The sequence below is a fragment of the Palaemon carinicauda genome, chromosome 11 (genome assembly GCF_036898095.1).
Source record: "Palaemon carinicauda isolate YSFRI2023 chromosome 11, ASM3689809v2, whole genome shotgun sequence".
Lineage (NCBI taxonomy): Eukaryota > Metazoa > Arthropoda > Malacostraca > Decapoda > Palaemonidae > Palaemon > Palaemon carinicauda.
The window spans coordinates 70,942,238-70,959,732 of record NC_090735.1 but is presented as its reverse complement, the minus strand read 5'-3'; the positions used below and the strand labels follow the sequence as shown (position 1 = coordinate 70,959,732).

General features: G+C 45.3%; 1 protein-coding gene across 2 annotated transcripts in view; it reads right to left on the bottom strand.

The window, feature by feature from the left end:
- Nucleotides 1-17,495, bottom strand: part of LOC137650063 (cytokine receptor-like factor 3) — a 213,313-nt gene that overhangs the window by 125,567 nt on the left and 70,251 nt on the right. For both annotated transcript variants that reach the window (XM_068383111.1, XM_068383110.1), the window contains exons 4-5: nt 1,068-1,237; nt 528-711 (exon numbers count right to left, since the gene is read on the bottom strand). In XM_068383111.1, the coding sequence (XP_068239212.1) occupies nt 528-711; nt 1,068-1,237 (354 nt within the window). The remainder of the gene's footprint in view (nt 1-527; nt 712-1,067; nt 1,238-17,495) is intronic.

Genomic DNA, 17,495 nt, shown 5'->3' with positions numbered 1-17,495 from the left:
GCAAAATTACTAAAAACCTAAACACACTTCCGTCTAAGGGAAGGGTCGACCATTTAAAAGTGAAAGAGAGTCCATACTCTCTTTGTCACCATAATTAAATCTATCCAAAACGAGTTCAAGTTTTGAGATGAAGATAAAACACCTGCATAGCGAAAGCTCAAAACTAGAATAGTGTACTTCACCAAATAGTTGTGAAAACAAATCCAGTTAGTAACAGCGTATTAGTAGGTCTTGCCGGTAGCCCGACAGAGAGAAAATTGGTTCTTTGTTGAATTGGAGTATTAAGTACCTGCTCGACAGATGGCGCTGTTGATGTACACCCCCACCTGCATAGCGATCGCTGGCGTATTTTGACCGTAGGTTTTTCTGTCGAGCAACAGAGTTGCAGCTTATATGATCACCGGCTAAGTTTAATATTGAAAAAAAAGGCTTGTACAAAATTATAGGGCAATGTTCTATTTGAGCTGTATATTTTCAAAGGAAGTAGATGAAATTTTTTTTTTTTAAATTTTAAAACAAAAACACACCTCTTCCCAAGATACTAGAAGGGCGCCAGGCTTTTCCACAATATTTGTTATCTGCACAGGTCCCATGCGAGATACAGATCCAGCATCAACTAACAATTGATGCATTCCTTCAATAAGAGAAGGATCACTAGGGAACTCCACGCTAACACTTGGCACAGCACACAATGCAGGAACCTCTGGCAAGCTGTAAAGATAATTCATTACTTTAGCTTTAATTACATACTTTTACACAAGTACTGGTCTCCCTATTCTGAAAAACACATTCTTAATTTTTTGAACACCTGCAATGTCCATTAAGAATAAACAATCAACAAAACAATACAAACATAAAATGGACATTATAATGGACATGTATTTTAAGGCTTCAAATAGAACAGAGCAACTTCTGGTCTTTTACCTTGTATTACTCTGATAATTCATATCAAGTTATCTTTTACAACAAAAAAAATACCCTTATGCTGGAGGATGTAAAACTAATGTCTACTGTATAGAGAATCTCTTAAAAGGCTTTCAATGACTAAGAAAAACTAATAATCTTGCCTAGTCATTGCTCCAGCCTCTTCTTGGAATCTAATGACTGTATCCTTCGCCAAGACTCCCCCATGTTTCTGCAGTCGCTTGCCTTGCTCCACTCTCTCGGCAGCTTCTCTAACTTTTGCTTCCAGCATCTGGCTACATTGCTCAAGAGGATCTAAAGCTTCTTCCTGAACCTATTAAGAAAAAGAGAAAATAAATGTCTATATGAAACAACTACCATTGCAAATTAATTCCAGTCATCGGGATTACATATAGAATCAAAGTTTATAAAAATAGATAAACTAACTTCTAACTTGGAAAAACATGGACACATAAAGAAGATCTGGGAAGCAGAACATAAAGCCATAATAGACTTTGGAATTGTTCTTTGTTCTGGCACCAAATACAAACCTTTCAGCTTTTTATTATGGAGATATATTTTTGCGACAGTTGAAACTAGCCGTAAAACTTTTAGCGAGGTGTTATTACCTTCCAACAATTAGGGGGGGGGGGGGTAGTGGTGGATAGACCAACCACCCTACTCACACATGCAGTAGCCAACCCAAGCCCCTTTTTATCTTGGTTCAGAAGAGAGTGGATATGTCGGTTCTCTTCTGCTTTATTTGGTTTAACAACCATAATAAAGAACCAATTGGTCTAAAATTTTAGTTGTTCTGACACTCAATACCAACACTTCACTATTTATGGGGATTATCTTTTGGCAAAGCTGGAAGACTAGCCACAGAGACTTTTAGGAGAGGTGGAACTACCAACCCGCTAGTTAGTGGGAGGGGCGGGGGGTAATGAGGGGTAGCGGGGATTGCCAGTTACTCATTTCCCTCACACACCGGTGTGTCTTACTCACTTTTTCTTTTGGCTTTGCCGAGAACGGAAGTCTCTGCTCTCTGCTTCCCAGACAGACTTGCCATTGTACTAACTTTCTGATCTTTTTCTCTTTTCAGATGCGCATGTTTCTCTTAACTCCTGGCCAACATGCAGACTTGTCCAGGGCCTGAAGGATGCTACTGCGGTACCATCATGTCCTCCGCTGACTGACCCCCATTCGCAGAGTCCGGCCTGCAGAGGACACAGCTGTGACCAGGATAACACCTGCGCGGAGTGCCAGAAGTGGTCTTCCTCCCAGTGAGAGGGATTTGGGCACCGGCGCAAGAAGAAGTCCAAGTGAGATTCTCGCCTTCGGGGTCCTCAAGAATGAAGAAAACTCGGACCTCTTCCTTGACCCCACCATCTCTTCTTGAAGCTCCTGGAGGGGTTGACTGCAGCCAGAAAGAAGACATTCTCTCAGATCGGGAGCTCTTCTAATTCGCTTCAAGTAAGCTTGTCCTTTAAGGTCCCCCGCCACCATTCATCCGGCAGAGGAGGTATTATGAGGTCTCGGAATGGCCCCTTCCAGATTTGGGTCTGGACTCGTCTGTAGTCTTTCTCAAGGGGAATATCATTCAAGAGGTTTTCTGGGCTCTCAGCCTTCTTTTAGGCATCTGAGATCCTGATCATGGAGAAGGTACTGAAGTAAGCCATGTAGGCTACTTCGTGGCTGGATCTGTGGTTGGGATCAGTGGGCCACCATTTTAGAACCAAGAATTGGTCCAAGGATTCTATAAGGAAGTCTAGGGAGACTTTCCTTCTACCTGACACCCAGACCATAAAGTTCCTCACTCACCAGGCGGTTAACCTGTGGGTGAACACGATTCTCAGATGAAGGGATGCAGTAATCGAGAGATTCCATAGACAGGTACCCCAGGCTGAGGTTAAACCGGCTCAGGAACTCCATTTTGGATGGCTCCTCCTTGTTCAAGCTGATCGAGGTAAAGAGGGCGGCTGAACGATGGAGAAATTCCAACCAGGACTCCCTACTCCATAGAGCCTGGATGTCACATCCAGGCTCTACAGTAAAGCTCCACCAGCTCCTAAGCAGCTGTGGACCACCAAACCCTTAACCAGTAGACAGCCCGGTCCTCAAAGAAGGTATCAAAGCTGCTCTTTTCTGCAAAAGATCAAAAGGGCTCCAAAACCTCTAGAGGAGGGAAAGGTAGTATGGGGAGCAGCAGAGGTCACTCCTGTTAGGGAAGGCAATCCTCTCACCTGCCCACCGGTGGGGGAATGTCTGCAACGCTTCTGGCAACGGTGGCTGCAGCACGGGGCCGAGCCCTAGACAGACTTTATGATCCATTAAGGGTATCGCACCCTGTTCACTTAATTTAATCCCTCCCAAAGTTCCCCCATCTTACCAGGTAACGTGTCGTCATCGGTATCAGATGGTCCAACAATCTGTCGGGTGTCCCTCGAGATCGCTGAAGTACCGGGAGCGCTAAGGTCACCCGTTCCCCTGGCGAAATCCAAGAAATCTCCGACAGGCTGTGAATCCGAGCTTCCCAAAATCATACTCACACCCAGACTCGGAGAGGGCGTGAGCAGACTTCGCTATGGCAGTCTCTTGAGATGACACACTTAACAACGGCTCCCCCTTCTTCCTCTTCGAAAGAGGTAAACTCTCCGAAGCAGAAGCTTTAGGGGTCCAGCGTTATTTGCATAGATTCTCGAAAGCTTGCCACTGCAAGGGTGGCCAGGATTCACACTCACGGCAGGGAGAACCTCGAGAGCAAGGTTTTCCCCTGCATGTTGGCCAGAGCGTATGCGGGTCGACAGAAGGTGACGAAAGCTACCTACTGCAGTGCCCGCCACGGCCTACACAACCTCGCATCTTACGAGTAACTTTCTCCTCCATAACAATCCCACAATCCTAGTAAACAAGTACAAGAGAAGGCAAAGGGCTGCAGCGTAGAGAGCAGAGAGTAGCACAACCATCCAAGAGAGAGAGAGAGAGAGAGAGAGAGAGAGAGAGAGAGAGAGAGAGAGAGAGAGAGAGAGAGAGAGAGAGAGAGAGAGAGAGAGAGAGAGAGTGTGTGTGTGTGTGTGTCCGCCCCATACCGCCAGTCCACCATTCAGTACAACTGCCTGGTTTTCATTCTCTTCGGCTGCTTTAGCTGAGCTGAAGCGAATTCCTACATTAAATGATTACAAGGTTTGTATATCGCGTTGGAACTAATTACTTTCTTAATTCATTTATAGGCTAGAATGTGAATCACCCTCTAGAAAAAATATATTGAAAGAGGCTTAACAACAACAACAAAATTTACTTTTTAAAAAAATTAACAGAAAAAAAGATAAACTGATCTGAAAATACAGGTTTACATAAACAGAAGGAGAGACAAATATCTCCATACAGAACCTCTTAGGAATCAATCCTCTACGTATCTATCTACATGTATTTATGTATAATTAAAGACCAACTTAAGAGTGTATATATTTGGGCTGAATTCAAAAGCAATTTAAATAAGCCCCTTGGCCTACAATGTTGACCTGGAGTAACCAGGTCTGCGCTGCTAATCAACTATTCCCCAGAGAGGACTGGTGGAGGAGCAGCTTCTTGAAGAGACCGGGGAGGATTAAAGAAGTCCACAATTTCTTTGACTTTGAGGAAGACCCCAAAGAAGAAGAATCTCACTTTGACTTCTTCTTTTTCCTGTGCCCATACCTCTCTCACTAGGAGACAGACTACTCCCAATAATCACTACAGGTGTTGTCCCTCTAACACCGGTGGCCCCGGCAAGCCGGACACAGCAGGTGGGGGTCTGTCTCAAGGACAGACATGAAGGTACCGAAGGAGTGGCCTTTGAGACCAGGACAGGTACGCAGGGACTTGAAAAAATTCGATGACACTCTGTAAAGAGAAAGAAAATAAAGGGATTTTGACGTAGGAAAAATCTATTTCTGGGCGAGGGACCTGTGCCGCCCAGTGAATAAGCTCCATTTAGCACTTATTCTTAGGTAATTTACTGCTAAATATACCAGAGAAAAAATGTAAAGGAGTGCTAGGTTAACTAGCTCGCTCACCTATTGGTGTCGGTATAAAATTGGGCGTATAATCCAGAGGTCCCGCACTATTTAGATTTATCCACGACAAAGACCCCAATAGAGGAGAGCCGTTCAACCTCACTCGGCACCACCAACTCTGCATCCGCTCAGAACCCAACTCCTTAGCACCCAAAGTTTGGGGACTCCAAGGGAGAGGAGCTGGGAGGGTTCACTGGGCGGCACAGGTCCCTCGCCCAGAAATAGATTTTTCCTACGTCAAAATCCCTTTTCTGGGCTCGAACCTGTGCCGCCCAGTGAATCTATGCAAGAGAAATGTCACCAAACTTGCAAAATAAAGGAAAAACATAAGCGTAAGGAAAATACAAGATGCTTTAATCAGAGATGAGTGCCAAAAAACAATTATAAGGGTGTCTTAAAAGGAACATAAATCCACTTGGTAGAACAACTGACAAACAAGGTAAGGTATAATAATGCCGTGAGTGATAATATATACAGATACTCAGGAGTTAAATATTTACAAATATAATAATAGTACTCAGGTGCGAAACCAACGAATACAAATAGGGTATAAATGAGGCAGGTAAGGGGGAGAGATAAAGTGACAGGGAATTAACATGTGAGTTACCTGGGAGTAACTACGCTCCCTGCAGCTACTGTAGAAAATTTTAGGGCTTCCAAATGTTTAAGGTAGTGTTTCTTGAACACTGACGGTGATTTCCACCCTGTATACCTGGAAAGGTCCGTAAAATTCATGTGGTGAAAAAAGTTCACCGAAGTAGCAACCGCTCTGATATCATGTGCAAGAGGAAAAGAGTCAGGGCTAGCTTGCTTAATAAAATACAAAATTTGTTGCCTGATCCCTTTAATGGTAATGGTACCACCTTGTTCTCTAACGAATAGAGGCCCCGAGGAGTTAGAGGAGGTCCGGGATAAATAAGACCTAAGAGTGGCAACAGGGCACAGAGACGGATCTTGCGTGAGGGAAACAATTTTCCAGGAGGACCATCTGTTCTGAGGGTCTTCGTTCTTAGCCAAAAAGAATTTGTTAGGCGAAAGAAGGACCTCTCCCGAAGGAAGGAACTCAATATGACCCGGGTCTCTCGACAAGGCTGCCAGTTCAGAAATTCTTGCCCCGGAAGCCAAGCTCACCAGGAAAAGTGTTTTCCTGAGAAGGGGAATGTAACCACAAGAACTGTTAATGGTATCAGAAGCCAATTTGAGTACGTCATTAAGGAACCAGGTCACCGGGGTAGGACGAGTAACCGGTTTCAGTCTGGCACAAGCTTTCGGAATTGAAGCTAACAAAGAGTCGGTTAAGTCTATGTTAAAACCTACTAGGAAGATCTTTTTCAAAGCAGATTTAATAGTGGTGATAGTATTGGCTGCCAGACCTGATTCTAATAAAGTTCTAAAGAAAGTGACTGTAAGGTTCAAGTTCATACAGTGCACATCTGAGTTCATCAAAAATTTTGCCAACTTTTTAACTGCAGAATCATATTGGCGGATGGTGGAATCTCGTTTATCTGATTCTAGAAACAAGGTGTTTTGAGGATCGATATTGGCACCATGCATGGCCGCAAACTTCATGAAGTCCATAAAGTTAGGGCGCTCTGAATGTTTGAGAAAGCGTACACAACGCATGTTTGTACTATCTGAGACAGAACCGGATTGGGTATCGGGTGAGGATATAGTCTCAACTCTCGCAGGAGAGGATACCAGTTGCTCTTGGGCCAATTGGGTGCGACCAAGGCTACTTGTCCCTTGAAGGATCTCAGTTTGTCTAAGACTTTCAGTAAAAGGTTCACCGGGGGAAAGAGATAAATCCTTTCCCAGATGTCCCAATTCTGTGACATGGCGTCTGTGGCGTAAGCCAGAGGGTCTAGATTGGGAGCCACATATACTCTCAATTTGTGGTTGGACTCCGTGGCGAAGAGGTCCACTTGGAGACCGGGAACCCGAGAGAGAATCCACCGGAATGACTTTAGATCGAGTGACCATTCCGATTCTAGAGGGGAGGTCCGGGACAAGGCGTCTGCCACTACGTTCCGGACTCCCGCCAGGTGGACAGCTGAAAGATGCCAACGGTTCGAGGCTGCTAGGGAGAATATGGCTACTAGAACATGGTTCAGGGGCCCTGATTTTGACCCGCCTCTGTTGAGGCAGCGGACCACCACTTCGCTGTCGAGGACCAGACGAAGGTGTTGTCTCTTGGGTGGAGCGAGACGTTTCAGGGTTAGAAGAACTGCCATGGCCTCCAGCACATTGATGTGAAATTGGCGGAATAAGGGAGACCAAAGACCTTGAACTTTCCTGAGCTGAGAATAGCCGCCCCAACCTGATAGGGATGCGTCCGTGTGAATGGTTAGCTTCGGAGGCGGAAACCGAAGGGGAACTGACTTTGCCAGATTGTTGGCTCTTGTCCAAGGAAGAAGTCTCTCCCGTAGAATGGGAGGAAGGCGGACTTTCCTGTCCCGGAGCTTCCGGTTCGCCCTCGAACGCCAGATACGGTTGATATCTTTCAATTTTGCCTTCAGAAGTAGATCCGTCACTGAGGCAAATTGAAGGGACCCCAGAATCCTCTCTTGGAGTCGTCTGGAACTTACTTTGTCTTTGAGAAAGCGTTTGGTGTTCCTCGCAATCTCTGACCTCTTGGGTTTGGGAAGACACAGAGAATGAGATATAAGGTCCCATTGCAGGCCGAGCCAATGGAACTTTGATTTCGGAAGAAGACGGGACTTCTTGAAGTTGATCTGGAAGCCTAGAGATTGAAGATATTGGATGACTCTGTGAGTGGCTTTTAGGCAATTTTGAGAGGTGTCTGACCAAATGAGCCAGTCGTCCAGATAGGCTACTACTTGAATCCCTTGATTTCTGAGTTCCTGAACAGCGACTTCTGCTAACTTTGTGAAGATCCTTGGGGCAATGTTGAGCCCGAAAGGCATCACCTTGAAGGAGTAATTTTTGTCCCCTAGGCGGAAGCCTAGATACGGACGGAAGTGTCTCGCTATCGGGACGTGATAATAGGCGTCTGTAAGATCGATAGAGGTGGTGACGGCCCCACGGGGAAGTAAGGTCCGCACCTGCGAGACGGTAAGCATTCGAAACTTGTCGCATTGAATGGACAAGTTGAGAAGGGATAGGTCTAGAATCACTCTTCTCTTGTCCGAATCCTTCTTCGGGACACTGAACAGCCGACCCTGAAACTTCAGGTGTTTCGTTTCTTGTATGGCGTTCTTTTGTAACAGATCCTGGACGAATTCGACTAGGTCCGGAGTTGAATGTTGACGAAATTTGTTCGGAGGAGGAGGCCCTTGAATCCAACTCCACCCCAGTCCCTTGGAGATGATACTGAAAGCCCAGGGACTGAACCTCCATTTGTTGCGGAAGGCATAAAGCCTCCCCCCTACCTGCTGCACCTCAGTATTGGCTTGAGGAGTTGCCTCCACGTCCGCCTCGGAAGTTCTTTCCCTTGCGAAAAGATCTTCCTCTACCCCTGTTCTGGTTTGAACCACGGTGGTAGCCTCTACCTCTGTTATAACCCTGGGAAGAGCTATGAGCCTCATAAGACTGGTTAAAGGCTTGAGAGGTGGTGGAGGCACCGGAAAGCTGGCTCTTAGGGAGCAGAACGGTGACATAATCATCCGAAGGAGCCTGAGAGGTAGAAGGCTGCGCAGGAGCAACGGGAGATGGAGGAAGAGGCAGTCTGAAGTTGGATGAACTACTCTGCTGTTGCATGAACTGGGTGGAGGTATACGGGCGGAGCTTCTTCCTACCCCGGGCTTGGTAATTTGCGGGGTCATATTTCCGTTTAGGAGTCAAACCCCAACGGGCTTTAAGGCTCTGATTGACTCTAGTGGCCTCAGCCAAGACTTCCTCCACAAGGTCCTCAGGGAAGAGATTTGAACCCCAGCAGGAGGACCGGATAAGCTTATTAGGCTCGTGCCTAATAGTCGCCTCAGCCAGGACGTGCTTGCGACACCTACGTTTGGCAATAGCGAAGTCATAGAGATCATAATACAATGACTGCAACGTAGCCTTATTGAGAGACTTAAAGATACTCTCAGTATCATAAGTCAAGGCTATCGACTCCGTGGAGGTGGCCAAGTTCAGAGTTCGGCCAACACGTAGGCGGGAATCATATTCCTGTTTAATGAGGGATTCCGGGAGACGGGGAAGCCGCTCGCTAAACATAACTGAGGCACAGTCCGCTGATAGCTTGCCAGAGGTAAAAGTTGTATGGACATTGTCCCAACACTCAATGCCAGAAGGAAGAAGGAGGGAGATCGGATCCACCTCTCGGATGGGAGGCAAGGGCTTCTCCTCCAGAGCATATTGGAACGCAAGCTCTGCTACCTTATTGACGCATGGGGTCACGGTGTTTTTATCCATTAAAAACATTGTGAAGGAGCTCTTATACGGCGTCAACATGGTGTTGGTGCAACCGATTTCGTTCAAGAACCTAGCCCAAACAGATTGGGCTTGTTCTTTTGGGAAGATGACGGTCTCTTTGGGGACCTTATCTAGGCGAACCAGAGCTTCCTCGGTAAGCCTGGCATAACCATGAAATGGAAATGCCAGACCAGGAGGAAAGAATTCAAAGTCCTCTAGAGGACGAGTGCCAAGACCCTCCAAAGTTAACATTCCGTCTGAGAACGGAGAATGAAGAGCCATGCGCCAAGGATTATTCTTGGAAAACGGCGGGAGCTTAGAGGCATCCGGGATGAGAGAGCTTTGGACTCGCTCCGGAGCACCTTGCTCTAATGCCCCAAGTCTCTGACCGATGTTAGAGAACATCGTGTCCATCTTGGCCTGCATATCCGACACCAACTTAGCTTGCATCTCCGACACAATGCGAAGCATGGCTGATTCGGAAAGGCCCGGGCTAGGAGCAGGGGTGGCGGATTGTACTCCCGGGTCGTGAGACTTAGAGGAGGAGCCGGAAGCCTTAGATGACGGGTTTGTATTCAGCTTAGAACTATGGGAAGCCTTGTGAGGCTTACGAGCTTTAGGTAAGGTTCTCGATGTAGACTTATCCTTGGGGGGAACCGGGTGTGATCGTTGAGACGAATCACGGTCCCCAGAAAAACCATGAAAGGAAGAGCGATCAGAAGAAGAAGAAAGAGCGGGACTGAGGATAGGAATCTCAGCGCCGGTACCACCTGCCTCACTTACCACCCTACCTGCGTCCGGATCATCCAATAACATGGGTTCGACGTCCAGGTTCATGGAAGCAACATTGTCTTCCAGATCTCCGGGGGCATCCGACGGATCTTGATCTTGGTCAATAAACCCCGCTATGGTGGCATCAATGTGGGCAATGATGGGAGCTGCAACATGCCTAGCCACAGCGGCTGAAGACTTGGCGTTAGGGTAGACCATGGCACAATAGTCTTCGGATAGGACGTAAGGCTGCTTGGATTTCACGTTTCGGGCAAAACCACCAACCCACACTTTCAGTGTGGCCCGAGCCGCAGACTTTTGCTCCAGGGATGCCTGAAATAATAGTGGGAATTATAAAAGGGCAGACTCCCAGTGGTCCTTCAAGACCATAGAAATCTTACTAAATAGTGTATGTATACTAAAAAAGGTAAGATAAATAAGAAGGCAATATAGCCAACAGGACTCACCGAGTCAGATCCAAGGGTGGTGATGAGGTCAAAACAGACCATGCAGTTGTCAGGGTGCCAGACCACGATGTCCTCCAGCTGAACCCCGCAGAGGGCGTGAGACCGACATACGGTATGCCCACAAGGCTGATGCAGAACAGCCGCACAGGCCGTCGTCTGACAATGCACCATCTATAAAAAGAATAGTATATGAGAAACTGCAATTCTCTTAAGTAGGGGCGGGTCCGGAGGACCCGGGACTAACATAAGTCTAACTTAAGACTAGAACTTAACTATAATACTCTTAAGTAGGGGCGGGTCCGGAGGACCCGGGCCTAAACATAAGTCTAACTTAAGACTAGACAGTATAGTTATCCATTCCGGTCGAGCCGGGAGCATAAAAAGGATACAACAAAGGATTAAGACACATAGTGTCTGATTTCCCGGGGCGGGGTTAAGACCCGGGCCGGGAAATAAAAGTATCCATAAACCAATTCATATATAGGAACTCCGAGATAGTAATCTGTCATATATATAATTATATATAATCATAGGAACTGTTATAATTAATTAATAGGGGGGCGGAACTGTAGATAAGAACCGCCAACCAAACCCGGAGGGTTTCGTATAACATAAAAGTGTGATAAGTGAGTATAAAATAGGGTGCACCGGGATCCAACTCTGTTGACCGGTGGCCAACCGTCTAGACAGAGACGAACCCGCCGGGACACCCGGAGGACAAAGTCCATAAACACTGAACTACCCCCTCTAAAAGGAGGGAAGGCAACGGTCCCCTAGGAGGGGGGAGGGAAGCCTAGCCGCCCACCTAGCGAGAGGGGGAGCTTGGGGGAGGATCACGTGATACGGAGCAGCAGGGCTACCAACTGACGATTCCCAACCAGACAGATCACACGGAGTAATAGCACAAATATTCATTATAATAGTAATAGCGTTGACAATCATATAAATATACACATAAAAAATTTAGGGCAAGGCATGCAACATAATAAATAAATCACAAAGGACACACCTGATGACTTATAAAATAAAATTGCCGCTTAGTAACGAAGGTCGGCAAGCCATAACGATACGTAACTGATATCGGCCCTAAAAATGAACCACGAGGGTTCTAAACGCTAAATAATGAATATCCACAATAACCAATAACATTTAAATAATAAAAATAATACACATAGTAACACCGCGAGTGAAACTAAAAGCTCTCAAAACAGGAGTACCAACTGTAGCGAAGTCGAGCAAGATCGGTATGAACGAAGAGAATAAACTCCTATAATTTAAATATTAAACGATCTAGAATACTCAAAACACAGCAAAACATAACTTGGTACTTAACTTAGACGGTGTCTCCTGGAAACCGACGAAGAAGCCATAATCCAGTGGAAAAAAGAGAAATATGAGAGCACAACAAAAAAGCGGGTTACAACACAGGGCGTGCTAAAAGGAGTTGGGTTCTGAGCGGATGCAGAGTTGGTGGTGCCGAGTGAGGTTGAACGGCTCTCCTCTATTGGGGTCTTTGTCGTGGATAAATCTAAATAGTGCGGGACCTCTGGATTATACGCCCAATTTTATACCGACACCAATAGGTGAGCGAGCTAGTTAACCTAGCACTCCTTTACATTTTTTCTCTGGTATATTTAGCAGTAAATTACCTAAGAATAAGTGCTAAATGGAGCTTATTCACTGGGCGGCACAGGTTCGAGCCCAGAAATAGCATCATACAAATGGCAAGCCTTGGTAGGACAGAGCGGCCATGACTGTCCTCTACTGAGCCAGAAAGCAAATTGGGTGCTCAACCTAGGTGTGTGAGTGAGCGGGTAAAGCAAATTGGGTGCTCAACCTAGGTGTGTGAGTGAGCGCGGTAGCCGGCTACCCCCACCCCTACCGCTAACTAGCGGTTGAGGTGATTATCCCTCGCTAAAATTCACATGGCTCTCCTTTCTGCTTCATCTAAAGTATATCCATGTAAATAGGAAAGGGTTTGTATATAGTGTTGGAACAAATTATTTTCTAGTACATAAAGTCCTCAATTTACAAACTTAATATGTTTCAAGAAAATGTTTGCAAGTCAAATTTTGTTGAATTCTGACATAGGGTAGGCTTCACATAACTCATATGCCTAAGATTTTCAGCTGCAAAAGTCAACAAATAGTCCCATTTGATGTTGGAAATTTTTTCTTGCTTTCAGCATTAAAATGACAAACTCAGAAATAATTTTTAGGCTCAAGCCATGTCGTCCTAATAGAAGGTTCCTATTGGTATCTTTCTAAGGGATATTTGGCTACCATGATATTCCCAGAGAATTGACCTTTGTGTCTCCAGAATTCTAACTCCTGGCGCGAATATCCTTAAATTTTTCTTAAGGATATCGCAAAATATCAGGGGATGTATATCTTGATACGACACAGCAATCTTCACCCCGAATAGTGTTTTCGCTTCGAGGGGGAAAGTGGTGAAACTGAAGGGGAGCCATTATCAAGGTTACCCTTCCTCCCATACTATTACATGGCTCAAAGATGGCGCTCATTCCTTATTTGGTAGCGATCTTGCACGGTGGTTTTCCCTGTTGTCTAACGTTCTTGATCGTTCTTGAGAGGATTTGATATGCAATCACCAGCATCTTCCACCTCTGGAAAGTTGAGTATTTAATCTTTACAGTGTATAATTTTTAGCTCCTGCCTCACAGTGAAATTAGTATAATTTAATGTGTTTTATGGAGCGTGGCCAGTCACCGAAGGCGCCATGTTAGGCACTGTCATTCGTCATGCATGCTTTATGAAGTCATCAGAACGACATTCCCCGTTTTTAGCATTAATGATTTATAGCTACTTAAGCACAATTATACAAGTAAAGATATGATTAAGCATACAAATTTCCTATTCCTCTTGCGTTGATCGTATACGTTGAGAGTTTCGGCGATATATGTAGGTAACCGAGATCTCGCCCCGCGCTAGGCTACCTAGCCTAGGCGCTTTAGTATACTTTCATACATTATCCAGGTTTACCCTCATGTATCGTTTTATCAATTCAACAGGAGATAGTATATCTCCTAGAATTAATTATAACTCGATACTAGTCTCCTGTGGAGATTTAAGGGTAAACCTTCCTTCCCTCTGAGTGTCGCCATAGGAGACAACCCTATCTTGGTCTCACCATAGAGTAGTACACTACCTTGACTAGGCTAGTGTTTCCTGTCTCCCACCCTTGCTGGCAAGTATCCCGGCTAGGGTTTTCGACAGAACCTCAGAGTATTCAGTCTTTATGCCGGCGAATGAGCTGCAGGGTGAGTAGTCATCCCTTGCCAGCTTATAGTTGCCGGCGTAGGAGGTTTGGCCTCCCTAAGCTGTACCTGAAGTGGTAGTACACTGCCGCCACCTTCTCCCCTGCGGTCTAGAAGATAAGTCTTGTTTCGGCAGACCCTAGGCTGAAGAATAAATATTCTTCTGCCGCCTAGGATGGCGCCGATATTGAAGGAATAAATATTCTTCTGCCGCCTAGGATGGCGCCGATATTGAAATGAAGTTTCACTACTGTTTGGAAATGGAGGCAACCCTGCCACCATCTCCTAACACTTTCGGTAGACCCTAGTCTGAAGAATAGATATTCTTCTGCCGCCTAGGATGGCGCCGATATTGAAACGAAGTTTCACCCGTTTGGAAATGGCGGCAATCCTGCCGCCATCTCCTAACACTACATACAAGACCCTTTCCAAGCCCATCTCTGTCCTTTAACGATAGCCTAGCTATCGAAATTCTGTGGCCGTCATCCTACATTCTCCCCGCTTGCCGGGTAGATAGTAGTGCCGGCCGGGTTCCTATTTAGGCGGCTTGATAGCCGCTTCGACTTACCCTACGAACACAAGGCTCTGGGAAAGGTTGTGCCGGCTATGACGGCTGCCGGTGGGAGACCCCCTTTGTCTTTGAGTGTATTTCAGTCTTCCCTTGGACTGCCTTCCACATACCTGAATCCGGCAACAGATTTTGTGGCGGGGTGGAAGCTTGAATGATTCATTCTTCCCTTCCATTTGAACCCTCATTCGGGAAAAAGGCAGTACATACTGTACATACATTAATAAGGCAGCCACTCATTCCATGCTTTCTCGCTTTCTGTTGGCTAGTGCCGCCAGGTACTAACCCAGCCAGCATGCGCCGCCAGGTACTAACCCAGCCAGCAATATGCCGGTTGGACCGGTGCCGCCAGGTACTAGCCTAGCCGGTAACACGCCAGTTGAACTACAGTATATGATTATACAGTAGCCAGTATATTTGCAGTATGATATTTTCCTAATAAAATAAATACTCTTGTCAGAGGAATACAAGTCAAAGTCAACCAGAAGACAATATGAAACGTCTTGGAATAAGTGGGTTGCTTTCATTACAGCAAAAAGACCAAAAGAAATCTCAATAGACTTCTGTCTGTCCTCCTTCATTCACTTTCATGAACAAGACCTGGCTGCCAACACGATAACTACGTGTAAGTCAGCCCTGACCAGACCTCTTCTATACGCCTTCCAAGTGTACCTGACGAACGAAATCTTTAACAAGATCCCGAAGGCATGCGCTAGACTTAGACCTGCAGCTCCTCCAAAGCCCATTTCATGGTCCTTGGACAAGGTCCTACACCATGCCTCAACCGTGAACAATGAAGATTGTTCTCTTAAGGATCTAACCCAAAAGTTATTTTCCTGTTTGCTATAGCCTCAGGGGCTAGAGTTAGTGAAATAGTGACCCTATCAAGAAAATAGAGATGGGGTCCCTGGAGAATCTGCCCTCTGAAGGAAGATGTCTTTCTGTGTCCAGTTGAATGTCTAAAGGTCTATCTTCGAAGAACATCAGACTTCAAGGGAGGACAGCTCTTCAAAGGAGAAACCTCAGGATCAAACTTATCCCTAGAACAACTGAGGGCGAAGCTCACCTACTTCATTCGCAGAGCGGATCCTGACAGTACACCCGCAGGTCATGATCCAAGAAAAATTGGTTCCACACTGAACTTTTTTCAGTATATGGGCTTTGAGCGTCTTCGCTCATATACTGGATGGAAATCATCCAGAGTATTTTATAAACATTATGCGAAGGAAGTGCACAAACTTAATCAATACGTGGTGGCGGAAGATAGTGTAGTAAAACCTGTCGTCTAGTGCTGCGATGAACAGTGAATTGATTGGGACTATCAATTAGGGTGAAAAGGTGTTGACACCTTCCAGTGCAAAATCTTTTATGTGGGTGTCACCATGGTGACACTAAGACTGTTCAAAATCTCAGGTGTAGAATTATACAGATAACACTTGTGCCGTGTGTACATTGTACACAGTGTTGATGGTATCCAACATTTACAGAAAATTATACTGAAAATTTTTTATCAAAAATTTTCAAATTTTATAGTGGCATTAATCATTTCTTCCCTTTCAGGTAGAAAACTTTATCTGTTTATGTTGTATGTATAATTCTCTTCAACATGTTACACTGGTTATCCACTTACTCATTTAGCATAAATGAATGATTTCGAGTGTAATTGCGTCTTATTTCGCCCTGCAAATAGCACAATAAATGTAGCCAGAGTTCTCTTATTTACCTAAGTAAACCTCATATTGTTGTATGAATACAATGGATATAGTTGATCCTTATATTTGTTCCGACAATATAAACAAATCTTGAGACCTTTGTATATCTAGTTGATACTTAAGTTTGTTCCTACAAAATATGCAAACCTTGAGACCCTTTTCTACTGTCTAGTATGACACTTCCCTGCAAAAGGCAGGAAGCCCTAACATCGTTCCATGATTAGTGGTAGTGACATATAACGGTAACGTCATATTTCTCAATGGTTCGGATGACCATAGAAAAAATTGTCCCAAGGTTAAGGCACCTATACAAATTCAGAGATACAGTACTTTCTAGCAATTCTCTCGTGAACTTCCATCAGGATGACATGGCTTGAGCCCAAAAAACAGATTTTGTAGGGGTGAGATGGCCATGTCGTCCTGATGGACCCGCCCTCCTTTTCTATAAGAAAAGGCTTAGGCAAGATCCCTCCCGAAACAACTATATCTGTAGCACCAGGCTCAATGCTACAAGGAATGAACGCCATCTTGGAGCCATGTAAGTATGGGAGGAAGGGTAACCTTGATAACGGCTCTCCTTCAGTTTCGCCACTTTCCCCCTCGAAGCGAAAACGCTATTCGGGGTGAAGATTGCCATGTGTTGTATCAAGATGTACGTCCCTTAATATTTTGCGATATCCTTAAGAAAAATTTAAGGATATTCGTGCCAGGAGTTAGAATTCTGGAGACCTAAAGGGCAATTCTTGGGAATATCACTGTAGCCAAATATCCCATAGAAAGCTACCAATAGGAACCTTCCATCAGGACGACATGGCCATCTCACCTAAAAATAGATTTTTTGCTTCGGTTCAAAATCCATTTTGTATTTTTCCTTAACTAATATAAACCTGGAATTATTGGATTATTTTTTAGCAAAGCTGGTAGATAGCCATTAGACCTAAAGTGCAATGTGGCAACCCTGCCTAACCGCTTGAGCGGGTAGATTGGGGATGGCTGGGGGATACCAAGCCACCTCTATAAATACTATACTCTCACAGAAGAGAGGTACGTCACTTTTGATTACAGGCAGGACTTCTGGGGACAGGTGATGGCGGGCCAATTTGTATAAGTAACTCCAGGTTTGTATTAGTTAGGGAAAAATCACAAATTTTTAAGTAATTTGTATTTTTCCTAACATACTTACCTAGAACTACCTTCTTAGGAGTTACTGGTAACTCTACCTAACCGACCAGCTTTTTGTATAGTTTACCCTCTTCTCGTTTTCTACGGGGTCAACCTCAGGCAGTGTGATACGTGCCCTGAGACGACCCGGGGTCGGGCAGCGTGCTAGCTCAGGTCGTCGACTCGTCAGTAAGTTTCGTTGGAACAGGT